This window comes from Halichoerus grypus, chromosome 5 (genome assembly GCF_964656455.1).
Source record: "Halichoerus grypus chromosome 5, mHalGry1.hap1.1, whole genome shotgun sequence".
Taxonomy (NCBI): domain Eukaryota; kingdom Metazoa; phylum Chordata; class Mammalia; order Carnivora; family Phocidae; genus Halichoerus; species Halichoerus grypus.
In genome coordinates, this window is record NC_135716.1 from 813,301 (window position 1) to 835,938 (window position 22,638).

The window sequence follows — 22,638 nt, forward strand, 5'->3', positions numbered from 1 at the left end:
TATTTCTAGATTGCCCTCGGGGTAGGTGAGCGCCGCAGATACAAGACACACTAGTTCTCCAATTCTTTGCCAACTGATTGATGAGAAAATCCGAACTGTTTTAATTTGCATTCTTTGATTGGTAAATAAAGTGAGCATCATTTTGTAGTTCTCGGCTATTTTCACTTTTCTTCTTTTATGAATTGCCTTCTCAAAACCGTTGTTCAGATCTAGGAGGGAGGCAGGTAAGGATCAGGGTTGGAAAAAAAAAAAAACATTGTTCATTTTTCTGGAAGATGTGTTTCTCTTTGAATTATAAGAGCTCTTTCCAGGGTGCCTGGACAGTGCAGTTGGTTAAGCCTCCGACTCTTGGACTCTTGGTTTCGGCTCGGGTCATGATCTCAGGGTCCTGGGATTGAGCCCCGTGTCCAGCTCTGTGCTCGGTGGGGTGTCTGCTTCTCTGCTCCTCCCTCTTCCTCTGCCCCCTCCCTGCTCGATCCCTCTCTTTCTCTAAAATAAATAAATAAATAAATAAATAAATAAATAAATCTTTCAAAAAGCCTTTTAAAAAAAAAGACCTTTTTATATATTATGAAGATTAACTTCCTTGTTTGTTATATATGTTTCAAATTTTTCTCCCAGTTTGTTACCTTTGGTAAGTAAACTTTTATCAAAATAAAACGTTCCTCCAGAAAAGCCTACAAATTATACACACGTGGCTTACTTAAATTTCAGTTTCCTTGTGATCAGCACTGAGATCATGAAAATAGCTTCTTAGCCTCTTAAAAGGTCCTGTGTCCCCAGTTGCTGTCTTGACTTCTCACACCATGCGTCAGTTTTGGCTGATTGTCATTTAGTTCTGTCTATGGTGTCTTTAGCCATATCAACTTTTAAAATTTCCCAGTCTTTTATTTTATGATGTCTGAATTTTATGTCCTGTTCAGGATTCTCCTCTTTTATAAAAACAGTTGCTGAGAGTGTTTTCAAGTTCTGGTGTGTTTGTGTTCTAACATCTTCCTCTTTATCTGGAATTTGTTCGGGGCTGAAGTGTGTGGGAGACTTGGGGTGTTGTGCTCAGGGTCTGGACTTGGGTTAGTGGGTGACAAGGAGGATTTTGACTATCTCCTTTCCCATGAAACTCAGCTTCCTGAGGGCAGGGTCCATGTCCTGCTGCACCTCTGTTATAAGACAAGCATGGCTTAAGAATGAATGGATGGATGGGAGGGAGAAGTGGATCCCGAGCCAGTGGGAATCCTGGTCTGGCATGAAGACTCCTGGGTGCCCCCAGAGCAGTTGCTGAGGAGAGACCCAGTGGTGGCAAAAGGCACAGTGGGAGCCGAGGAGATGCAGAGCAGCTTGGGAATGGAGCAGCATTTCTGCAACAGGGAAGGCAGAAGAATGGGAGTTTGCTTTTGGGCGTAGGTGTTGGAGATGAGCAAGCCTACGGAGACTCCAAGATGCTGGAAAAGGCTGGATGAGCTGAGGGAGGCCAGTCTGGGGCAGTGCTTTGGGGCCCTCACGAGGAAGAGAAGAGGCCCACGCTCTGAGCCTTGGGGCAGCTGGGGAAGCAGGGGCAGAGCCATATCACGGGGTCCTGGCAGCCCAGTGAATGGGAAGGGGTGACGAGCCAGGGGAGGGCTACCTGGGCGAGGAGTCTCGAGCAGGACGAGGCCCAAAGAGTGCCCAGCACTTGGTGATAAGGGACACTGGGGACCTTGGTGAGACCTGTTTGAAGGTGTAGTCAGATTGGAGGTGCCAAGGGCGATGTAGGGGTAAGAAGAGGGGTGCAAGGCTGGAAGGTGTCCAACAGTGTGGGAGGGAGGACACCTTCCAGGACAGAGCGGTGGCACGCAGGCAGAACACTGGCCGAGGTCCCTGGGGCAGGAGAGGCCTTGGCCCAGAGGGCATCCGTGGCCATCGGGGGTATGGGCATTGCTGAGTGCTGGGTGATCTCTCTCCTTTACCCATCTGCCCATGTTGGGGGCTGAATGTGATCACCCCTTGCCACTGAGGGTGTTGTGGAATGAGCAGGGCTTAGGGCCGTCAGGCCTTAGGGTGTGGGAAGGTGTGGGTGATGGTGCCCCCAGCCTCGGTTTCCCCATAAAGCCTGAGGGGAGCTAGCAGTAGGGGGCAGGGTCTGGGTGCCTTCAGAAGGGACTCAAGGAGGCTGGAGAGCATTGATGCAAGTGGGGGCCAGTTGTAGGCCCACCATGGACAGGGAGACACGGGGGTGGGGGAGCCAGTGTGGTGGGTGTTTGGTGGGGTTGTGGGTGGTAAGGCTGGGGACCCAAGAGGGGCAGGCATGGGTTATCTGGTGGGGGCCCAGGTTGCTGGTGGACCGGGTGGAGGGGAGGTCAGGAACTCGTCCTCAGGTGATGGGAAGAAGGTGCCCACTCAGAAGACATGGACAGGAGCCTGTAGGGCTGGCCCTCTCCGCACGGGAGCCTGCAGGGCTGGCCTTCTCCTCTGGGGGGGCTTGGGCCTGCTCTAGCTGCAGAGTTGTCCCCGCTGGGTGGTCGGCTCTTGGCAGGGACCTTTGCTGCTGTCCTGAGGCTAAGGGGATGTGGGGCCAGGAAGAGGATGAGGGGACACTCTGCTGCCCACTCTGGTTCCTGGGGTGGGGACAGGTCGAGGGCCAATTCTGCAGGAAACGAATGCCCTAGAAGGACGTCTGGTGTAGCTGGTCTGGAGTCTGGGTTCGTGCGGGCTGGTGGGGGCGCTGGTGCCTGGGACAGCGGGGGAGGGGCGGCCCTCTAGGACGCATGGTGCACATGGTGCAGGGCTGGAAGCATGGCCCCGCAGGGTGCAGGTGTACGGCTGCGGGTAGGAAGCCCGAGAGAAGTGTCCACAGCAGGTGTCTCTCGTGTGGGGCTCTTAGAGTCTTTATTCTGTTCTTTGTTTTTGTTTTTCAAATGAATGTGTATTTTGAACTTTTGAAATGTATCCTTTTTTCTCCTTTCTTGTTAAGTGGATGGCTTCGGGAAAGCTTGTAGGACCAGAGTTAGCCTTGAGGGACATGACTGAGCTTCACTGTGGTTATTACTACGACAGCTCATGCCTGGCCGTGGAGTACAGCTAGCCCCCAAGAACGCCCCTCTCCTAGGTTCCTGCAGCAGCTATAACAAGTTGCCTCGGTCTGGGTGGCCTGAAACAACAGAACTTTACTCTCCCACTGTTTTGGAGGCCAGAAGTCCAAAATCAAGGTGTCAGCAGGGCCACACTCCCTCAGAGGCTGTAGGGCTGCTCCTACCTGTCCCAGCTCCCGGGGGCCGTCGGCCTTCCCTGGGTGTCTTCAACACGGCCTTCTCCCTGTGTCTTCTCCTGTCTCTTGTAAGGATCCTTGTCACTGGATTTAGGGCCTCCCCGAGTAATCCAGGATGATCTTATCTGAAGACTCTTAATTATAACTGCAAAGACCCTTTTTCCAAATAAGATAACATTCGTGGGCTCTAGGGATTTGGAGGTGGACGTGTATTTTGGGGACCACCATTCAAGCCACTGTTGTGTGCCCTCTGGCCCCCTAAAATTCATGTGTGTCACATGCAGAATACATTCACCCCTTCTCACCATCCCTCAAAGCATCAGCCCATTACAGCATCGACTCAAGTTCAAAACCTCACTTAAATTTCAGCAGCTCAAAAGCCCCACGTCTTGTCCAAAGTGTCTCAGTCTGGACTAGGAGAGGCTCTGGATACGGTCCACCCGGGGACAGAATTCCTGTCTGCCGGTGGACTTGTGAATCTAGTAAGCTAGTCCTAGGCTTCCAGAATACAATGGTGGGGCAGGCAGAGTAGATATCCCCATTGCAAAAGGGGGAAATAGAAAGTGAGCACGGGCTCACAGTCCGAGCCAGTTTGAAACCTGCAGGGCAAATTCCTTCCTCTTCTGTGGCTGGATGCTCTGCTCTCTGGCTCCCGCTCTGGGCCCAAGGCTCTGCTCGTGCAGTCCTGTCTCCTTTTCCTTGAAGGGCAGCACAGGATTGAAGCTGAGTAGCGCTGTCAGCCCTTTTCCTGCCTGAAGAATCCCAGAATCCTAACTGCCTTTCCTCGTTGTGTCCTGTCTCTGTCCCGTCCTCCAAGCTGGTGGTTTCTCTGTGGGTATGACGTTCGCATACACCTCGTGGGTCTCCCGTGTATGTCACAGGGACCCATGTCCTTAGACAAGAGGGTCTCCCAGATCTTTTCTGGATGACCCCACTCCATTCCTAGCTTCTGCTGAGACGGCTGAGTGGACCTATGGGCCAGACAGCTAATCTCTTCAGCAGAAGGCTGTCCAGTCACCCTTGGCTGTCTCTCCAGGGCATGCTTTCCCAACATTAGCATATTCTGCGATCTGAACAGGTCGTGACTCTCCTGGGTCCCCAGTGCTAACCATCCCTTCCTCGACGGACGTCTGTCCTCCTGAACTTTCCTGTGAGCAGCAAGAGGAAGGCAGGTCACGCCTCCCACACTTCACCTGAAATCTCCACAGCTAAAGATCGCTCACAAGTTCTGCTTTCCACCCAACAGCGGAACATGGTTCAGCCATGTTTTTTGCCACTATTTGATAAGGATCGCCTTTCCTCTGATTTCCAGGAATGTGTTCCTCACTTCCTTCTGAATCCTTACCAGCAACACGCTTAGCATCCATGTTTCTGCCAACAGTCTGTCCATGGCAGTCCAAGCTTTTTCTGCCATGCTCCTTGGAGTCCCCCAGCCTCTGTCCACGGCCCAGTTCCGGAGCCACATCACACGCTCAGGCATTGATCACCCACCCCAGGAACAAAAGGTTGACTAGTGTCCTCTGTCTGCCGTAACACTTGCCACACACAGGTGGTCTAACACACAGAGATGCACTCTCTCAGCTCTGGAGGCCAGAAGTCCAAAATCGAGGTGCTGGCAGGGCCATGCTTTCTGGGAAGGCTCTAGAAGAGAACCTTCCTCATCTCTTCTAGCTTCTGGTGGCTGTTGGCGTTCCCTGGTTTGTGGTTGCATCCCCTGTCTTCACATGGCTTCTCCTCTGTGGCTCTGTTCTTTTCTGTCTCATTGGTTTTAAACAATGTGCATAGTATTTTGTAGTACAATTTATTTATAATTTTATAATTTGACATTATAGAGTATTTTAGGCACATGTAACTTCTTTTTACTTAATATTATAACATGGACATTTTTCTATAACATTTACTTACAATATAACATAATATAATATTCCTTTGTAGCGTAACTATATCATATTTAAAAAAAATTTTTTTTATTAAGTAAAGTCTACCCCCAATGTGGGGCTCGAACTCACGACCCTGAGATCAAGAGTTGCTCTCTCTACTGACTGAGACAACCAGGCACCAACCATATCGTGCTTAAACTAATCTGCTCTCATACAACATTAAGGTTATTTATTTACTTATTTATTTATTTGATATTAGGGCGGCTGCAAGGAGCGGTTTTGTAGCTGGATGGTTGGGTGTATCTATGACTACTGTTCGAAATAGAATTTCTGGATCAAATCGTGTGTAAAACGTAAGCCTTATCTACACCAAGATACTATTTTTTACGTATCAGATTGGCAAAAATCCCAACACTAGGATTTCTGGATTGTGTTGGGGAAGCTGTGGGAACCAGGCCAGTGACGGTGCCTATCAGATGGGCGCCCAAGGGGACCGCGCTCCTGGGGGTCCTTGTGGCGACAGGGCTCCTGGGGGAGGGCCGAGGGCTCCACCAGCAGCCGGGGGACGTCTCTGTGCTGGGGGCTGATGGCAAAGCAAGGGTCGGATGGTGCGTGTGAGGTGTCACTTTCTGTGTCAAAAGGAGGAAAAGCAAGAATCGTGTTTGCATTTGCTTGATTTTCCATAAAGAAGTTGCAGAGGAATAAACAGGAAGCCAGCCCCAGCGACTCTCACACCGTGTGGGTGGGAAGGAGCCTTTCCAGCCAGCGTTCCGTGTTTGAGTCGGGGGGACGTGTCCCATTCAAACACGATATTTAGAGTCTCTGAGGTGTTTGCTAGGTATCGCAGTTGCGCCTCACTCCCGACACCTGCCCAGCGGCCATGTTACCATTTCAAATGGCCGACAGAACCTTGCTGGTCTAGAACATCGTATACGTGAGTACGTGAGGCCGTGTTCACAGAGGAGCCCAATGGGGCCAGTGGGAGGGCCAATCAGAATTGCAGGGCTTAGCTTGGGGGGTGTTGGACCTCCGCACTGGGGAGCGTGAGTCCCCCGGTCTTTCTTTATGCATGGGGGGCTTTCTGCCCTCGAGTTCTGACGGGTTTTTATTTATCTATATCTACCATTGCAAATGAAGGTTTTTTTTCCCCTTATGTTTTTCTTTCTTTCCTTTTTTTTTTTTTTAAAGATTTTATTTATTAAGGAGAGAGAGAGAAAGCACAAGCAGGGTGAGCAGCAGAGGCAGAGGGAGAAGCAGGCTTCCCGCTGAGCAGGGAGCCCGATGCGGGACTCGATCCCAGGACCCTGGGATCGTGACCTGAGCCGAAGGCAGACGCTTCACCGACTGAGCCACCCAGGCGTCCCTCCCCTTATGTTTTTTAGTCCTTATTGCTGGCCTATAAGAAACCCCTTGGGTCTTTTAGAGGTATGGCTCAAGCCAGCCGCTTTAGCGAGCTCTTTCATGGGTTCTTTTTTTTTTTTTTTTTTTTTTAAGATTTTATTTATTTATTTGAGAGAGAGAGAATGAGAGAGAACACATGAGAGGGGATAGGGTCAGAGGGCAAAGCAGACTCCCTGCCGAGCCGGGAGCCCGATGCGGGACTCGATCCCGGGACTCCAGGATCATGACCTGAGCCGAAGGCAGTCGCTTAACCAACTGAGCCACCCAGGCGCCCTCTTTCATGGGTTCTGATAGGTGGTCCGCGGAGTCTGTCTTGGTGCTGAGAGGAGGAGATGCCCGCGCGAGTCAGCGCTCTCTGTCCTGGGCTTCTCCTGCAGGGGCTCCTTTGCCCTCACATGCCCTGGACCAACCTCGCAGAAGCCGAGGGGGAGGCAGTGGGTTTAGGAGGTGTCCCTAACCACTGCCCCGAGGGCCCTGCAGCGTGGCGCGTTGGCTTGCTCCTTGCAACACTCCCTGTCCCACTGTATAATGTCCTGTGGGACCAGGAGGGGGCCTGGGAGGACAGCCCCGACGAGCCTGTCTGGTCTTTTGTAAACAGTGTGTGCCTTTCCTGGTTTACTGGGCCACTTTTTTTTTTTAAAAATCAGAACTGCTTCTGGGTTTGATCAAATGAGTTGTCAGCATTTTTGAGATCCATATACAGGTTTTCTTCTTTAATCTATTAATGAGGCAAAACTATATTAATAGAGGTCCTGGGAGTACCTCATCCTGGCACCATGAGAGATCATTCCCTTTCTGCCCCCACGGCCAGGCCCGCGTGTCCAGGTCTGGGGTTTGGCGATGCTGAGGCAGCCGCCGGGGCCACCCAGCTGAGTGTCCCTGCTGGGAGGGACTGGCAGAGGGGCGCGTGCGGTGGGACACCGGTGTCTCCACTGGCCCGAGACAGGGTCCACTACGCTGCAGGGGGCAGGGCAGCCCAGGGCGGGCGGTGCCAGCAGGGCTGTGGTGGGACCTGGTATGCACATGGCCGTGTTCTGGGGGCTGCCAGGACCAGCCTGCTGAGAAGGGAAGTGGCACAGCGGTGGGCGTGCAGATGAGGATGGGTTTGAAAGATATTTGGGGGCAGAATGACGGAGCACGGGATGTGGGGCCCGGACCCAGGATCCCCCACCAAAGTCTCTGGCAGGTGCCTGGTAACAGGGCTATTCTTGAAGGGGGCTGCATGGAGACAGCTGGACGGGGCCTGAAGAGGTGACCTCGGTGCCGCCCAGGCCTTGCCCAGGATCCGCAGGAGCCCCGGCAGGCGCCTGACCTGCCGGCGTAGTGAGCCTAGACCTCCCAGGAGCCGCCCAGAGCGGCTGGTCGGGCCGAGTTCCTGCCGTCATCATCCAGCAAGGGGTGGCCTCCCAGGCAGAAGGTTCTCCTCCTGCCCCAGCCCAGCAGCTTCCCAAGGTGGAGGGGCACCCTGGGCTGTGGCTGTGGGGAGAGATGGCCCCCGTGCTCCCGCTGCGGGCGCAGTCTTTGGGTCGCACCGGGTCAGGTCTTCCCTGGGTGATTGCCCACCTAGGTGGAAGGTGTCTGCTCACACAGCTACAGCTCTTACACATGCCCCCTGCATGAGATCACCTGGGTCACCTGCTGGGAGCCCCAGCAGCGCAGGCTGCCATGGGGGTGGGGGACAGCTTTGAAGCTCGGGGGGGGGACCATCGGGAGGAGTGCCATGCTGAGGGCAGGTAGGGTCTTGGGGGCAGTGGGACTTTCTGAATGACAGATGAGGGTGTATGGGGACAGGGGCAGGGACCCCTCCTTGGGGGTGGCCCATAGCCAAGCCTACCAGGGTCTCACGGGACTTGTGAGGAGGGCTTTGTCTCAGAGGGTCTGGGAAGGAGGGAGGGCCTGGTTGTGGTGCTAGGGCTAAGCTCAGGTTCCAGGGACCCTGAGGGCATGAGCTGGCTCCTGGAATTTGCAGAAAGCTTCAAGATGGTTTGGCATGTCCAAGGTCTGAGTCCCTGGCCCGGGTGACCTGATAAGGCTCTAGCAGGCATGAGAGAGCCATGCTGCCGGGTCAGACCATCCGCCCTCCTGAGGACCTGCATATGAGGCCTCGTGGGCAGTGAGGCCGGTGAAAGCTGAGGATGTAGGGTGGGCCGGAGCCCTCAGTCTCACGCACTGGATCTGGAGAACCTGCTTCCTTTCCTCCTCACTGTCCATATCTCCTGCTTCCAGGCCTTTGTCCAAGGTATTTTGAGGGAGCTCCCTAGCTTGGTGAACCCCCAGTGAAGTCCCTCCTCGCCTGCTTCAGCGGTCTCCACATTCTCTGGGGCTGGCCGGACTCTCCTCTCTTACCTCTGGACCTTTGCACGGGTGGTCATCTTCCTTTGCTTGCTAGCTGCAGCCTGTCCTTTGGTCCCCATGTCACTGCCCCTTCCTCTGGGAAGCCTGCTCTGATAAGGGACCAAGGAAAGGGCTCAGCGTGTCCCGTGGAGCCTTGTCAGGGTCCGCGTGGCTGCTGCCCACTTCTGAGGCCACACCACGTGGCTGCTTTTGGGGGCAGATTCGGCAGGGCAGGCTAAGAACACCTCCTCACCGGGCCTTCCAGCTGCTGCCACTTTGCTGAGAGCAGCCCCAGTTGCCGTGGCTGCAGTGACCACTTACAGGTGGGCAGCCCAGCTGGCGGGGACCAGGTAAGGGACACTCCTCTGAATGGTTGACCCCCAAAGTGGGTGTGCAGGCCGTAAGGGTGGGTGGCCTGGCCTGGAAGGAGACTGAGGCAGGCTGGCCACATCTTGTGGAGGCTGTGTCTCTCCCCCACAGCCCAGCACAGAGGGCCAGGGTGGAAAGGCAGGGCGCAGTCCTGGGGTGGACACCCTAGGTGTGAGCAAGGCTCCTGCAGTAACTGATGGCTTCCCGTGGTGCAGTGAGTGAGACGGGCCGCACCCTGTGCCCACCTCACCAGTGCCAACATTCGCCCCAGGAGGCAGGTGGTGACGGTCAGGAGACTGAGCGCTCAGCATTTGGGCTGCTGGTGGGGACCCTGCAAGGCGATGTGCTGGGGCCTGCCCCGGAGGTAGCAGTTGGTGGAGATGCTGATGAGTGGGCGGACTGGAAGGTGGAGCTGCCAGGGCCTGTGGGGTTGGCCACGAAGGGGGTGGCCTGCACCACTGCGTTGTGGGTAGAGATGTACCCACTGAGCTGGGAAGATAAAAGCATCCCAAGACAAGCATGACTGGAATTTGCTGAGTGGGAGCGGCTGAGGCTGGGGTGCAGTTTGGAGTCCTGCGGGACATGACATCTTAGGAGTCAGAGTACGGAGAGCGTCTTGAGTCATAGGAGTGGGTGAGGTGGCCCAGGGGAGCGGCCGGCCACCCAGGGAAGAGGGTGGAGTGTGGGCAGGGGCAGAACCGCTGGGGCAGGGGAGGTGGGGACCTGAGTAGTGGTGATCAAGGGGCAGGTCCAGGGCACCGGGGCACCACTGCGGGCAGGCCTCCCGCCCTTGCCCTGGTGGGACCCGCCTACCCTCCACAACCAGGGTGCTGGCTGAGGAGGTCGCCAGGTGGCGCAGACCAGTGGGTATCTCCTGCAAGGAGCGAGTGGCCGTGGCTTCGAGGTCCGGGAAGCCACGTGCACGAACGACCCGAGGGCACTCTGAGGGTGGCAGAGGCCAAGGCCCAGGGACTGTGGGCCGTCGGAGCGCACCTGGATCCGGCAGTCTAGCTGGAGTTCGCGGGGTCAAGCGCCACGAGATGGAGGCTGGAGGGTGGGGGCGGGGCGCGGCGGGAGCTCGCGCCTCGGCGGCCTTGCCTTGCGCATTGGTCAGCCCAAGCCCCGCCCCGAGCCGGCAAGCCCCGCCCCAGGCCTCCCGGCTCCTCCCCCAGGCTGCGGCTCTGGCCCGCGCAGTGAGTTGCGGGGCTGGACTCTGCGTGGCGGCGCCGCCGCCCTCAGTCCCGGTGGAGACATGGACCCTTCGCGAGCTATCCAGCAGGAGATCAGCTCCCTCAAAGGTGCGGGCCGGGGACGGGGCCCAAGCCAGGGTGCGAGGACCTGGCAGTGACCTCTATCTGGTGCAGCCCTGCGGAGGGCTGCGGTCAAGGTCTGCCGTCCCGGGAGTAGCCTTGGGGATGGGGAGCCGGAGCCGCGGGAGACCCCAGGCCCATGCACCGCCAGGTCTCCACCTGGCCGGGGGCTGCCCTGGGCTGGCCGGGGGCTACTCTTGCCGCAGCCCTGCAGCCTTGCAGCCTTGCAGCCCTGCAGTGAGTGTCGGGGGGCGGGGCGGGCTGCTGCAGCGGCGGAGGCGGGTCGGAGGTGAGAGCTGGCTTTTGCGGCGGGTCCGCCCCTTTTCCTCCCGGCCTCTGCGGAGCCCCCGCCCCGCCTGCGGCCCTGCCATCCTCCCTGCCGCTTTGCAGCCCCGCAGCTCGGCGCCCGAAGGGACCGGCCAGGGCAGTGGGTATCACTGTGGGGAGGCGCCAGGCGGGCTGGCCCAGGGCAAGTCCACACTGCGGCTCTTTGTTCTGGGGTGGGGGGGCTGGGGGCTGCCCGAGGGCTCCGACTGGTTGCCCTGGAAACCTGGAGGGCCCTGGAGTGTGAGGGGAGGAGGCCGCCCTGCGCCCCCCCCCCCCCAACCGGCCCGCCCACCCTGGCCCTCCCGGTGCCGAATCAGCGACTTCGGCTGCGGTTCTGCAGGGTGGGGGCGGGGCAGAAAAGGGCATCCTTCCAGCCCTGGGACTTTGGGGCGGGGGCGCCCCCACCCTGGCGCAGAGAGGGACAGGGGGAGGTGTGCAGGAGCAGAAGAAGCTGCCAGGAACAGCTTGCTCCAGGCTCCTAACTGCCCCTCCCCTCATCCACTGAGGGCGCCTGGGCTGGTGGGGGGGGGGGGGAAATTCCCTACCATGCCCCGCCCCCTTTCTGCGGTTCCCCGCGTTGCTGCCATCGCTAGTGCAGGTCTGTGCAGGAGAAGAGACCTTAGGTCCAAGTGTTTGGGAGAGCTTGGGGGTGGCTTGGAATCATTTTGGGAGGGGGGCATCGGTTGGTTTGGGGGGCGGCTTGGGGATTTGGGGGCAGTAGGTCGGGAAATCATGCCAGAAAGATGGCCTGGATGAATGGGGTAGGCATGGAGGGAGAGCAGGAGGTGAGTGAGGGGCTGTAGGGTGGGCAGGGGGGAGCGCAGGAGGCCTGTGGGGGAGGGCTGAGGAACAGACCAGGAGAGTGGGCGTTCTGTGGACACAGGGCTGGGCCCGGCCACTGTCTGAGTGCTGTCCTGAACCCCAGCTGGTGCTGGTTCCCGAAGCCACAGCCCGGGTGGCGGGGAGGGTCCGCAGGCGCTACTGGGCTAAAGGGGCGTGGACGCTGTCCGCTCCCGCGCTAGCGGTGCGTCTTCCCGGAGCCGGTCTCCTAGTGGGCTGGCCCGCTTCCTGCCCGCCAGGCTGCAGGGGACTGGCGGGGGGCGGAGGGAGGGCGCGGCGGGGAGCTGGCGGGCGGGGCCGTGGGGACAGTTGGCTGTACCTTCCGTTTCCACCGCCGCGTCCGCCAGCACTGGCGCACGCGTGTGTGTGTCTAATGAGTTTGTGCGCGCGCGTGTACGACGGCGTGAGTGTGTGTGTGTTGGGGGCGCTGTTTGGAGCCGGCTCTGCGGTGCCATGGCAACGGCCCCATAAACCCGCCCCCACCCGCTGCCAGTTGGCCGCCTGCCCGCGGGCGCCTCCCACCTCGGGATCCCCCACCCCCGCCCTATTTGCCCTATTTATAATCAGTTCCCGGGCTAGCTGCGCTTGGTGGGAATGGGTGTGTCGGCATGGGCGAAGGGGGAGAGCGCGGATCTGGGTGCGGGTCGGTGGAGTATGGGGTGCGATAGGCGGAGGCACAGGATGTCCATGCTTAGAGCCTCAGCGGTGGGAGCCTGGAAGTGACTGCTGGGTGTGGCCCTGCCAGGCCCCAGGGCCCTCACGTGGAACCCGCAGCCGCTTGTGGACCCCGCTGCTGGTCCCCCTTTCACTTGGGCCCCTGACCCTCTTCTGATGTGCTGCTCCTCTCCCCTGCATCTGCCCCGCTTGTTCACAGGCGGACACTCCGGCCACCCAGGGCAGGGTGTCTGCGGCAGTAGGGATACCAGGCCTGCCTGGGGTGGCCGGGACTTGGTGACCGATTTTCTGCAGCAGCTGAGAGTTTCTGGCTTCCAACAGCTGGCCTGGGGGTTGGGGGGATGAAGGCCTGCCCAGAGCCCCCTACTCTGTTCCCTGCTCAGAGTGTTTTGGGGTCCCGGCAGACTCTGTGTTCCTGCGTCCCCCTTGATCTGGCTTGGCAAGGGAAGTGTTAAATGGGGCGGCTGCGGTCCTGGGCCTGGCATGTGGAGGTGGGGGCTCTGTCCCTTTGCCTGTTTGGGGACAGCAGCCAGTGGCGTCCCACGCCTGCCTGTCCATGTTTTGCCGCAGCTCTACTACCATCCCCCTCAGGCCTCTGCTCCCCAAGACCCCACTTCCCGCCCAGATTCTGGCCCCCTCCCCGGACCCCAGCTCTCCCCTCAGACCTCAAGTGCCCCCCCCCAGGCCCAGACAGCCCACCCCCGCTTTCAGATCCTTATAATTCCACAAAACCCTGAGACCACAACCCTGGGTTGGGTCCCCAGCCTGAGGACCCCTCCTGTCCTCTCTGCTCCCTGCTTCCCTTCGGTCCACGCTGCCACCTCTTCAGATTCTTGCTCCATGGCTGCCACCGGACTCCCTCCGCCTCCACTTAGGAACCGCGAAGGAAGTGTTTAGAAACTGATGTAATTTCTGACGTCAGAGCTGTGGGGCCTGGGAAGGGACGGGGGCTGTTGGGGTGGCTGCCGCGGCAAGGTGCCCCCCACTCCGCGAGGGGCCCCGGCGGCTGTGGGTGGGAGGGGCCACCCGTGCTGCTGAGTCAGAGGGGGCCGGCCTGGGCGTCCCGGAGGGAGGGCGGGCCGGCGGGAGGCTCGCGCAGCCGGCGGGCAGGCGGCAGTGCCGGCCGGAGACTCACTGAGCCAGGGAGCCAGGCGCAAGAGCCCCCCGCCCCGGCGCCCGTGCCCTGGAGCTCAGTGTGGTGGCCTGCCCGCCCGTGTCTCGCCCCGTGCCCCGCCCGTCCCCGCGCCTCTCGGGCTCTGCCAGCCATGGTGGCGGGCATGCTCATGCCGCTGGACCAGCTGCGGGCCATTTATGAGGTGCTTTTCCGTGAAGGCGTGATGGTGGCAAAGAAGGACCGGCGGCCCCGCAGCCTGCACCCTCACGTCGCTGGCGTCAGCAACCTGCAGGTCATGCGCGCCATGGCCTCCCTGCGGGCCCGGGGCCTGGTGCGAGAGACCTTCGCCTGGCGCCACTTTTACTGGTACCTCACCAATGAGGGCATTGCCCACCTGCGCCAGTACCTGCACCTGCCGCCGGAGATCGTGCCCGCCTCTCTGCAGCGCGTGCGCCGCCCTGTCGCCATGGTGATGCCCGCGCGGCGCCCCCCCCATGTGCAGTCTGTGCAGGGCCCCCTGGGCTGCCCGCCAAAGTGGGGGTCGCTGCCAGCCGAGGACCCTGCCCGTGAGGAGCGGCGGGTCTACCGTCGGAAGGAGCCTGAGGAGGGGGCAGCTGAGCCCCCTGTGGTGCCCGCCACCGCCCCAGGGAACCTGGTGAGGCCTGGCCCGGAGCCGGCCCCAGCCACAGGTCAGCTGCATCCTGGCCCCAGCCATGGGGGATGGGAACGGGGTGCCTGGGCCCAGGCCTGGTGGGCTGGGGTCGTGGGAACGTCGCTCACACCGGCAGGTGGTGCTCTGTCTGCCTGAGGGTGTCGGCTGCCCTGCTGGTGGACCCACGTGGCTCCTCCTCCTGGCTTGAGGACCTTGGGCTGGGTAGGCCGAGGAGGAGCCCATGGGCCGCTGCCAGGCCATCCCCAGGCTCCCCCTGGGGCTAGGGGTGGGGCTTGCAGCGCCTGGACTGGCAGGACCAGCTGTGAGCACAGCCCTGCCCCACACCAGCTAGTCGCTGTCCCGGCACTGCCTCTGGCCTGGGCCTTCTCGGTGTGTCCCTGTGGCCTGGCTGCCCCTAGGCCCTCTCTGCGAGAGGCGGCAGTGTACAGGGGAGGAGCCAGAATGGGACGGGGTGGGGGCGGGTGTACCGCTCTCTGGTAGTGTGGCCCAGGCGGACTGCCTGACCTTGCCGAGCCTCGGGTCTGTCCAGTGCGGGTGACATCTACCCCCATGGTTTTGTGGCTCATATGGTGTTCTGATGTGGTATTGTGACTGGGAGCGTGGCCGGCGTGGGGTTGGTGATGGCCCCAGGGGCAGCCCTGGGTTGGAGGGAGAAGAGCAGACCCCAGGCAGGAGCATTGCCAGCAGACCAGAGGCCAGGGTGTGGTGGGCGCTGGGCCCAGGCCTGGGTCTGCGCAGATGGTGGAAGGTGGGTCCCAGAGTTGTGGAACAGGTCCTGTGGTCCCAGGGATTGCCAGGTGACCCTTCGCAGTGTCCTTCCTCTGTGGCATCCCTCTGTCCCTAAGCAGCTGCGCCGGCAGGACTCAGGTGGGCAGGTGACTCGTGTCCCATATAGCTTGAGGCTCACACGTGTGCTTTCAGAGCTCACTGGCCTTGGTGCTGACTTGGGGTGGCCCTGGTGCTGACTTGGGGTGGCCCTGGTGCCCCAGCAGAGGTCGGGCTTGGCTGCTGTTTCCATCTTTGTGTCTTGTCACCTGGGGAGGAACCTGGTCTCTAAGGGTCTGGGAAGGGGGCCTGCCGTGAGGCCGGCAGGGTGGGCAGGAGTCTGCCAGGTGAATAGGGGCCCCTGTTCAAGTTCCTGTGTGGTCTGGGTTGGACCCACTAGGGCTGTGCCATGGGATCTGGGAGGATCAGTGAGGTGGTGGGCCAGAGGAATAGTCGCTGGGCTCTCCCCGTGGCCGTGGACAAGTTGCATGGCCTCTTCAAACTCCTGTTGATGGGGTGACAGTGTCTCCCACAAGGGGACGGCGAGTGCTCGGCCGGGTGTTGGTCAGCACTGACTAGCATCCGATGGCCAAGTTCCAGCCCCGGGGCCTTCGACCCTTGCCACCGGGGCTCCAGCCCGCTCCCTCTCTTGAGTCACGGGTGTGGTGAGCATGAGCTCCTCTTTCCTTTTCTCTCCTTCCTTCCTTGTCTGTGGCCAGGCTGGGCGGCTGGGTCGGCACGTGGTAGTGGGGCCAGGATGGGGGACTGGGTGTGGCTGCAGTGGGCAGAGCGGAGGGCACCCCCAGCCCTGATGGAGGTGACTCAGTGTTCCCTCCCAGCGGCAGCCACAGGCAGCAGCTCAGAGTTTCCAACAGGAAATGAACTCCAGCTCCAGGCTGAGTCAGGCCTGCGGGTGTGGGCTTCCCAAGGGCTGAGCGCAGGACCCGAGGGCCACCCTTACCGGGGGGCACCTAGGGCATGCTGGGCGCTGGCTGTGGCGCGGGCACATCCTCATCTCTGGGGCTGCACCTAGAATTACCGACTTCTCAGAGAGACCCCTTCCTCCCCGGCTCTGTCCTCTCCAGTCTGCTGCTAGAAGGGTGAGGGCAGGAGCGTGTGGGGCCAAGTGCACTGATGACCAGAATGGACTCGGTCAGCGGGTCACCTCTGCCCGTCCAGCCTTGGTCAGGGAGCCACGGACGCGGGAGGCAGTCAGATGTGCGTGCTGTACCTCCGTCCCCACCTGTGAGCCGTGGTGGTCTGCTCATCTGTGTGGGAAGGCATCCGAGGCTTGGTCAGCAGAATGCCGGCCAGACCCAGACAAGCCCCTGGCCAGGGAGGCCCCAGCATCTGGGGATGGCCTGAGATGACGGATGAGCCATGGGGCAATCAGGGAGGACCCCTCTGAGGAGGTGCTCTGAGCTGAGCCTGACTGCTGAGGAGCACCTGCTCCACCAAGAGCAGCCTAGTAGAGGGAGGGACGAGGGGAGGGTGGGGGCTGGGAAGCCGAGGCCATGGGCTTTTGTATATGAAGTTCATCTACGTTTCCAATAGTGATGCTTTGCCCAGCTCAGAACTCCAGATGACCCGAGATGCTCATAAAGGAAAGGTACCGCCTGAGTGCTCCCAGCACTGTGCACAGAGCCGTTCCACGCAGCAGGTGGCCCGCCCCGCAGTGTACCTTGACTCTCCCGTGTGGCGCTCATGTCCTGAGGGAACCCGGGGTCAGCACACAGAACCGCCTTGCTCTTTTTCATGGCTGCATAGCGCCACGTGGTGGGACAGGTTTTTGCAACAACACTAGCTTTGTGTCTGGTCTGTGCATGTTCCCTGGGATAGCCGCAGAGCTCTGGCGGGTTTTTAGAGCAGGTATGGCAGGATTAGATTTGCCTTTCCTGGGTCCTGTTCGGCTGCGTGGGCAGAAGCATGGAGGAGGGCAGAGGCAGGGACACAGATACGGCATTTGCCCAGGCTAGAGACCACGGGGGCTGGGACTGAGCCTGTTGTGGGGTCTGTGGTGGAGGAAGGGGCTGGCCCTGGGGGCTGGGGGAATGAGGGTGTTGAGGGGGGTTGGGGGAAGGGCAGGGCGGGGGGGGTCGTTGTGGAGGGCTGCTCAGGGCAGGCATTAAAGACTGGCGGGCCCCGTGGGCTGCACTGAGCCTCAGGGATTTCGGGCAGGCCTGTCCACTGTACCTACCACCTAGGCTGGTTGGACCCGTTGGTCCACCGGGCTTCAGCTCTGCTGGCTTCAGCCCTGCTCAGCTCACTGACTAAGGGGTGGCCATGAGGAGGAGTCACAGCTCCCAGAGCTGGGTGGGGAGGCCAGGGCCTGAGTGAGCCCTCCCTCTGCCTCCCACCCTTCCCTCCTTCCTGCCGTCCCTGCCTTTCCTCCCTGCTTGCTCCATGGCTTGGCCCGTGCTCAGCCGCCATGGACAGGTACAGCATGGAGGAGCTGATTCAGCTGGGCCAAGGTAGGGCAGAGCCCCAGTGTGTGTGTGTGTGGGGGCGCTGTGGGCATGTGGGCTCCAGTTGGGCCGGACTGGGATCTCCCGGGCAGCCTGTGGCTGGGGCTCCGGGGGCGCTGGGGGTGCCTGCCTTGCCTGGGACATCAGAACGCAGAGATGCAGGAATGAGCTGGTCTCCCTCTCAGAGTTGCCCGGGAGTGTGTCTGGTGTGGGGGTGGATGGAGGCATCTGGAGGTGAAAGGCCCTGTCTAGGTGGGTGGTGGGGGGCTACCCACTGCCCTGGAGGGGCCCTCTGGCCTTCAGGAGCCAGTTCTCTAGCTGGCTGTGGAGTCCTGAGGCTGCTCTGAGGCTCCCATGAGAGCCAGCGGCTGCAGGCCATTTTCCTTCAGAAATGAGTTTCTGAGATGCGGGAGGCTTGCGTGCCAGCCCCGACTTTCTCCTTATAGCTCCTGGGCTCCCCAAATGGACCATGGTGCCTGTAGCCCAGCGGTCAGAGGCCGAGCGCGGTCTGCTGTGCTTTGCTGCAGGGTGCCCGCACGTGCCGGACGCTGCGTGGGCTCCAAGGGCAAGCCCCTCACTTTCCTCGGGCTCCTCATCTGTACCACGCAGTAATAGCATAGGACTTCCTTCGTGGGGTTCTCTGAGATTGAAATAGAACGGTGCTTCACACACAGGAAATGCTACAAAGTGGGATATAAATCCTTCCTTCTGGGCCTTAACTCTTTGTTGGCCAGGGCCCGAGGGGACCTGGGAGGAGAGGGTAGCATGGTGACCCCCCATGTCCTGTTTACCGGCCACGCTGGGCTCTGGGTCTCCAGGATGGCTTGGGCATGCGGGCTGACAGGGACCTCCGGCGCCAGGCCTTCTGCAGACTAGAGGCTGCGGGGGCTCTGGGGTGGGGTCAGGGCAGGCATCAGGAGCAGCCTGGGGCAGGGACACATGGCCCTGTGCTGGAGGGCTGGCAAGTGTCCCTGCGGCTCAGCCCGGTTTGGGGCACCCCGGGTGTCTGGCTGGTGGTGTGACCTTGGGGAGGCTGCTCCGTCTCTCCTGGGCCAGGTGTTGTGTTGAGTGACTTGTGTGGGGCCCTCTGGGAGAAGGGGAGCTGAGCACCCTGCCCTGTGGCCTTCCCCGAGTGTGCCCCCACTACTTCCTGCACCCTGAGTGGCAGGGCGGGGCGGGGCCGGGGCTGCCTCTCCTCCCATGGGCACGAGCCCCCCGGCTTCAGTGTCAGTGCTGGGCCTGGTTCCGAGGTGGATTCTGACGCCAGGTGGCTTCTTATTATTAGAATCATGGGCAGAGGACTGGGGGTGAGTGTCGGGTGGCGCCGCCCAGCCAGACTGGGCCCCAGTGCCCTCGCTCTGCACGTCATGTTCTAAGTCTGGACGAGTGACGGGCCTCGCTTGCCCTCCTCAGATATTTATATCCCCCCCGCCCCCTGCCCAGCCCTCCCCTCCCCCATGGACACAGGCTCTGCTGCCCACAGCGGCTCGGCCAGCCGTGCCCTCCCGCCACCGCCGCCTCCGCGGGCTCTGTGACCCTCTCCAAGCCTGCTCCCACTCCCTGTCTGCCCCCCGGGCTCCGCTGCTGTCCCTAATGAAGATCGTGCCGGGTAGGTGGCGCAGTCTTCGGAGGCTCTGTGAGAGCTCACAGGGGGTCCGGGGGGCGGTGGGCCGGAGGCTCTGTCCTTACTTCCCTGCACACACCCTGCCCTCCCAGGCCATCGTCCCAGCCCTCCCTTCGACCCCGTTCGCTGTCCCACATGGGGGTGTTGGGGCTCTGTGGGGTGCTTGTCGTTGGGGGTGGTTGGGTCAGCTGCAAGCCTGGGGGGCCAGTGGGGGCTGGGGCGCTGGCAGTCCCTCCCCCCCCCCACTGGGCACCTGGCAGCTGTCGCCAGAGGGCTTCTTGGAGGCAGAGTGGGGTGCTGGGACACTGCAGTCCCCCTCCTGGGGAGGCATGGGGGGGCCTTGCCGAGGCTGCCCGGGGCCGCGCGTCACCACAGGCCCCTCCTCCCGGCGGGTGTGGCCGTGGGTGAGCAGGGGTTAAGGCTCCCGCTAACCTTGAGCGTGCTAGCTCTGTAGGGACAGCTGAGCTGGGCGCCACGGGAGGTGGGTGGGGAGCTCCGAGTGGCCGGGCGGGAGGAGGGACAGGAGGTGGGCGGGAGCACAGCTGGTGCCGTGGCCGGGACTCGTCCCCGGGGCGCCGGGCAGACGGCGCGGTAGGGCGGTCCTGCAGGCTGGGCGGTCCCAGGTCCCGAGGAGCACCCCCCCCCCGCCGCCGTCTTCCAAGCAGGGAAGGGAGGGGTCTCCCCGGTCTCTCGCAGCCGGTTCCGAAGGGCAGCTCCACCCGCTCTGCCCACAGCCGTGCAGCCCCAGAGCCATGGAGCCCTCGGGCAGCCTGTTTCCCTCACTGGTGGTCGTGGGCCACGTCGTTACCCTGGCCGCCGTGTGGCACTGGCGCAGGGGGCGCTGGCGGGTGCAGGATGTGCAAGGTAAGCGCCTCTGGCAGCTACCACCTGGGCCGAGCCCGGGCTGCGGCCAGCAGCCACCGCCCCTGCCTGGCGGCTGGAGGCGGGGCGGGGTGAGGGGCCGCCCCCTCCTACTTCTGAATTTCCCTGTCCCCTCCCCTTCCTGTCCCGGAGCTAAGCCCCGGCACACAGTGGGAGAGCAGAGTTCTCCTCCCTTGTGTCTTCTGCATTGAAGACCCCTGCCCGTTTCCCTGGGGGTGGGGCCAGGGTTCAGTGGCTCTTGCATCCTGGAGCCCTGGCTTGGGCAGGTGGGTGAAGAGGAGTTTGGGGGCGGGGGCTCCAGACCAGGGCCACGAGCAGTCCAGGAGGAAGGCCTCTCCCCTGCTGCCAAGGACAGAGACTGTCAACACAGAAACCACCGCTGGCTGGTGCAGGGCAGGTGCCCTGGGGCAGGTGTTGGAGAGGCTCCTGCCCAGGACTGAGGTGGGGCTGGGCCTTAGTGCCCTCAGCTGGGGCACAGGACTGCCAAGGGGCAGGCAGCCAGGCTGCGCTCTGCCCACCCCCTGCTCAAAGTCACCCGCTCTGGGCGCTAGCCCAGTGCCGCCGTGGACCGCCCAGCAAGGATGGGGTGGGGCCTGCTTCCTCCCGTGAATGGAGCAGGGTGGGGCCCTGGGGATTGGGTTTCTGGCCTGAGGGGCTACCCTAAGGGATTTGGAGTTGTGCTCCGGTCTGTGCCTGGGTGCACCTGGGGTGCAGGGACTCGCCTGCGATGAGGGTGGCCAGAGCTGCCCCTGGAGGGTCTGCCCAATCTCAGTTTGGGTGCCAGGCTCGCTGGACCTGAGGTCTGAGTCAGGATGGGGCTTCTAGGCGTGGCTTTGGGGACTGGGGAGCAGCGGGTGACTCAGCTGCAGGGGCGTTCAATAAAATGCATGGGACCAGGCCTTCTCCCCCGCTAGATTTGACCTTTCCTCCCTCCCTCGGCGCACTTTGTCCCCTGTCCGCACGTGGGGAAGGGGCTCCTGTTCCGTTGCTATCTTGGTGTGTCCCTCTCCCTGCCCTGCAGTGCCCCTCGGGGCTTTGATGCCTCGGTTCTGTTCTTGGCTGTTCTCAGCCCTCTGCTCCCGGCGCCGTTCCCAACCGCCAGCCTCTGAGAACGTCAGTCCGTGGGCGTCAGTCTAGGGGAGCTTCCCGGCGCCTAGGCGTCCCCCGGGGCTCCCCTCCGCGGGAACCTGGGCATCCCGCGAGTTCCCATGCCCCTTTGTTCTGTCGGGCAGCCTCCCTCTGCCGCCAGTCCCCCGGGCCCAGCGGGGTCCTCTCCTTCCAAGTAGGGGCGCGGCTTTCCGGCGCGCGCTGGGCGGGGCGCCCCGCCAGGGGCAGGTTCTTCGGGTCTGGGCGGTGCGCCCGCTGCCGGCAGCCTCACGGCGTGGGCTGGGGAGCAGAGGCTGCGCGCCGTCCTTCCTTCTCCTCTGTGGGCGACCCCAGGGCGCCCAGGCTCATGGCTGCGGCCGGCACGGGGCGGGCGGGAGGCGCCTTCGCCCTGCAGGAGGTCGCGCTGGAACGGCCGCGCTGGCTGGACGGGGGCTGTGAGCGGGCCCGCAGGCGCTACCTCCACGGGCAGCTGTGCTGCGTAGGTGGGTGCGGCTGCAGGGGGGTGGCGGGGGGCACCGTCTCCGAGGGAACGGCCGGGACCGGGAAGGAGCCCGGCCCAGGTGCAGCCCCGCCCCCTTCGCCCCCCCCGCCCCGCTCCGCTCCGCTCCGGAAACACCTGGGGAGGAAGGAGGCGAGGTGCCCTTGGCCCCATTTGTTCCTTATCTGGAGAAGGGGGATGGGAAGGTGGGCGGGGCCGGCTTGGGCTTTGGCCAAGGTTTCTTTCTGCCCTGGGCACCAGGCAGTTGGCAGTCGGGACGCCGGGGGAGGGAGGGAGGGAGGGAGGCCAAGAGGGCGGCGCTCCAGGCCTTCTGCCGCCTTGGAGCTCTCCTTGGCCAGCGGGTACCCTCCGTCTGTGTGTTTCCCATCCCAGGAGCGTCTTCACTAGCTGTGGGACCCCCAGCCTTAGTTTCCACATCTGTAAAAGGAGGACCCTCAGAGGGTCGTGGGCGGCTCTAGGGGACGCTGGCTGGTGGCAGAAAATGTGTTGCTCTGGACAGTACAGGGTCAAGCAGAGGTGCAGGAGCCCCAGTGCCCGAGAGGGAGGGCCAGCTGAGGTCGGCAGCACTCGTGGAGGCCAGTATGCCTGGCTAAGGGCACACAGAGGCTGAACCAGCCTGGAACGGCTGTCTGTTGGTTCTGGGGTCTGAATCTGGGGGACAGGGGTCGGAGGCTGTACAGGGGCAAGGGGCAGGCAGGCGGGGCTGGGAGGAAGAGGCTGTGGAGGTGGAGGGAGAGGAGGGGCTCCGAGGCAGGAGAGCTTCCCCGGGGAACAGGTGCTGGAGCTGCCCACCCCCCCAGCATCCTTGGAGACCCCGAGTGGCAGAAAGCTGGAGAAGGGGCTTGGACTGGGGACTGGGGTGGGGGGCCTGGCTCCCGGCTCCTGCTTGTCCTAGAATTCCCTGTTCCCAACTCCCGACCGGTTCCCAGGGAACTGAGAGGTCCTCTGCTCCTCACCAGAATGACAGTGGGGACCCCGCCTCCCCCCTAGTGCTGGACTAGCCCAGGGGCTGCACATTGCAGGTGTTCAGTATAGGCTTCCGGAACTCTGGGCGGCTAGGACAAGGGGTCCTCTGAAGGGGCATTTCTGCAGGCTCCAGAGGGGGAGGGGGCAGGTGGGTGTATTGTGGGGT

At 61.6% G+C, this 22,638-nt stretch overlaps 1 protein-coding gene across 15 annotated transcripts in view; it reads left to right on the plus strand.

The window, feature by feature from the left end:
- PLEC (plectin) overlaps nucleotides 1-22,638 on the plus strand; it is a 56,655-nt gene that overhangs the window by 7,863 nt on the left and 26,154 nt on the right. For 2 of the 15 annotated variants that reach the window (XM_036105665.2, XM_036105667.2), the window contains exon 1: nucleotides 18,973-19,003. The exons of 5 other annotated variants lie outside the window; for them this stretch is intronic. In XM_036105665.2, coding sequence (XP_035961558.2) covers nucleotides 18,988-19,003 — 16 coding nt within the window. In that variant the 5' untranslated portion in view covers nucleotides 18,973-18,987. Of the gene's footprint in view, nucleotides 1-10,416; nucleotides 10,524-13,603; nucleotides 14,181-17,342; nucleotides 17,401-18,972; nucleotides 19,004-19,737; nucleotides 19,883-21,338; nucleotides 21,490-22,638 lie in introns of those variants that run through there. 8 more of the 15 variants (XM_036105652.2, XM_036105658.2, XM_036105648.2 and 5 more) reach the window with 6 other exon arrangements.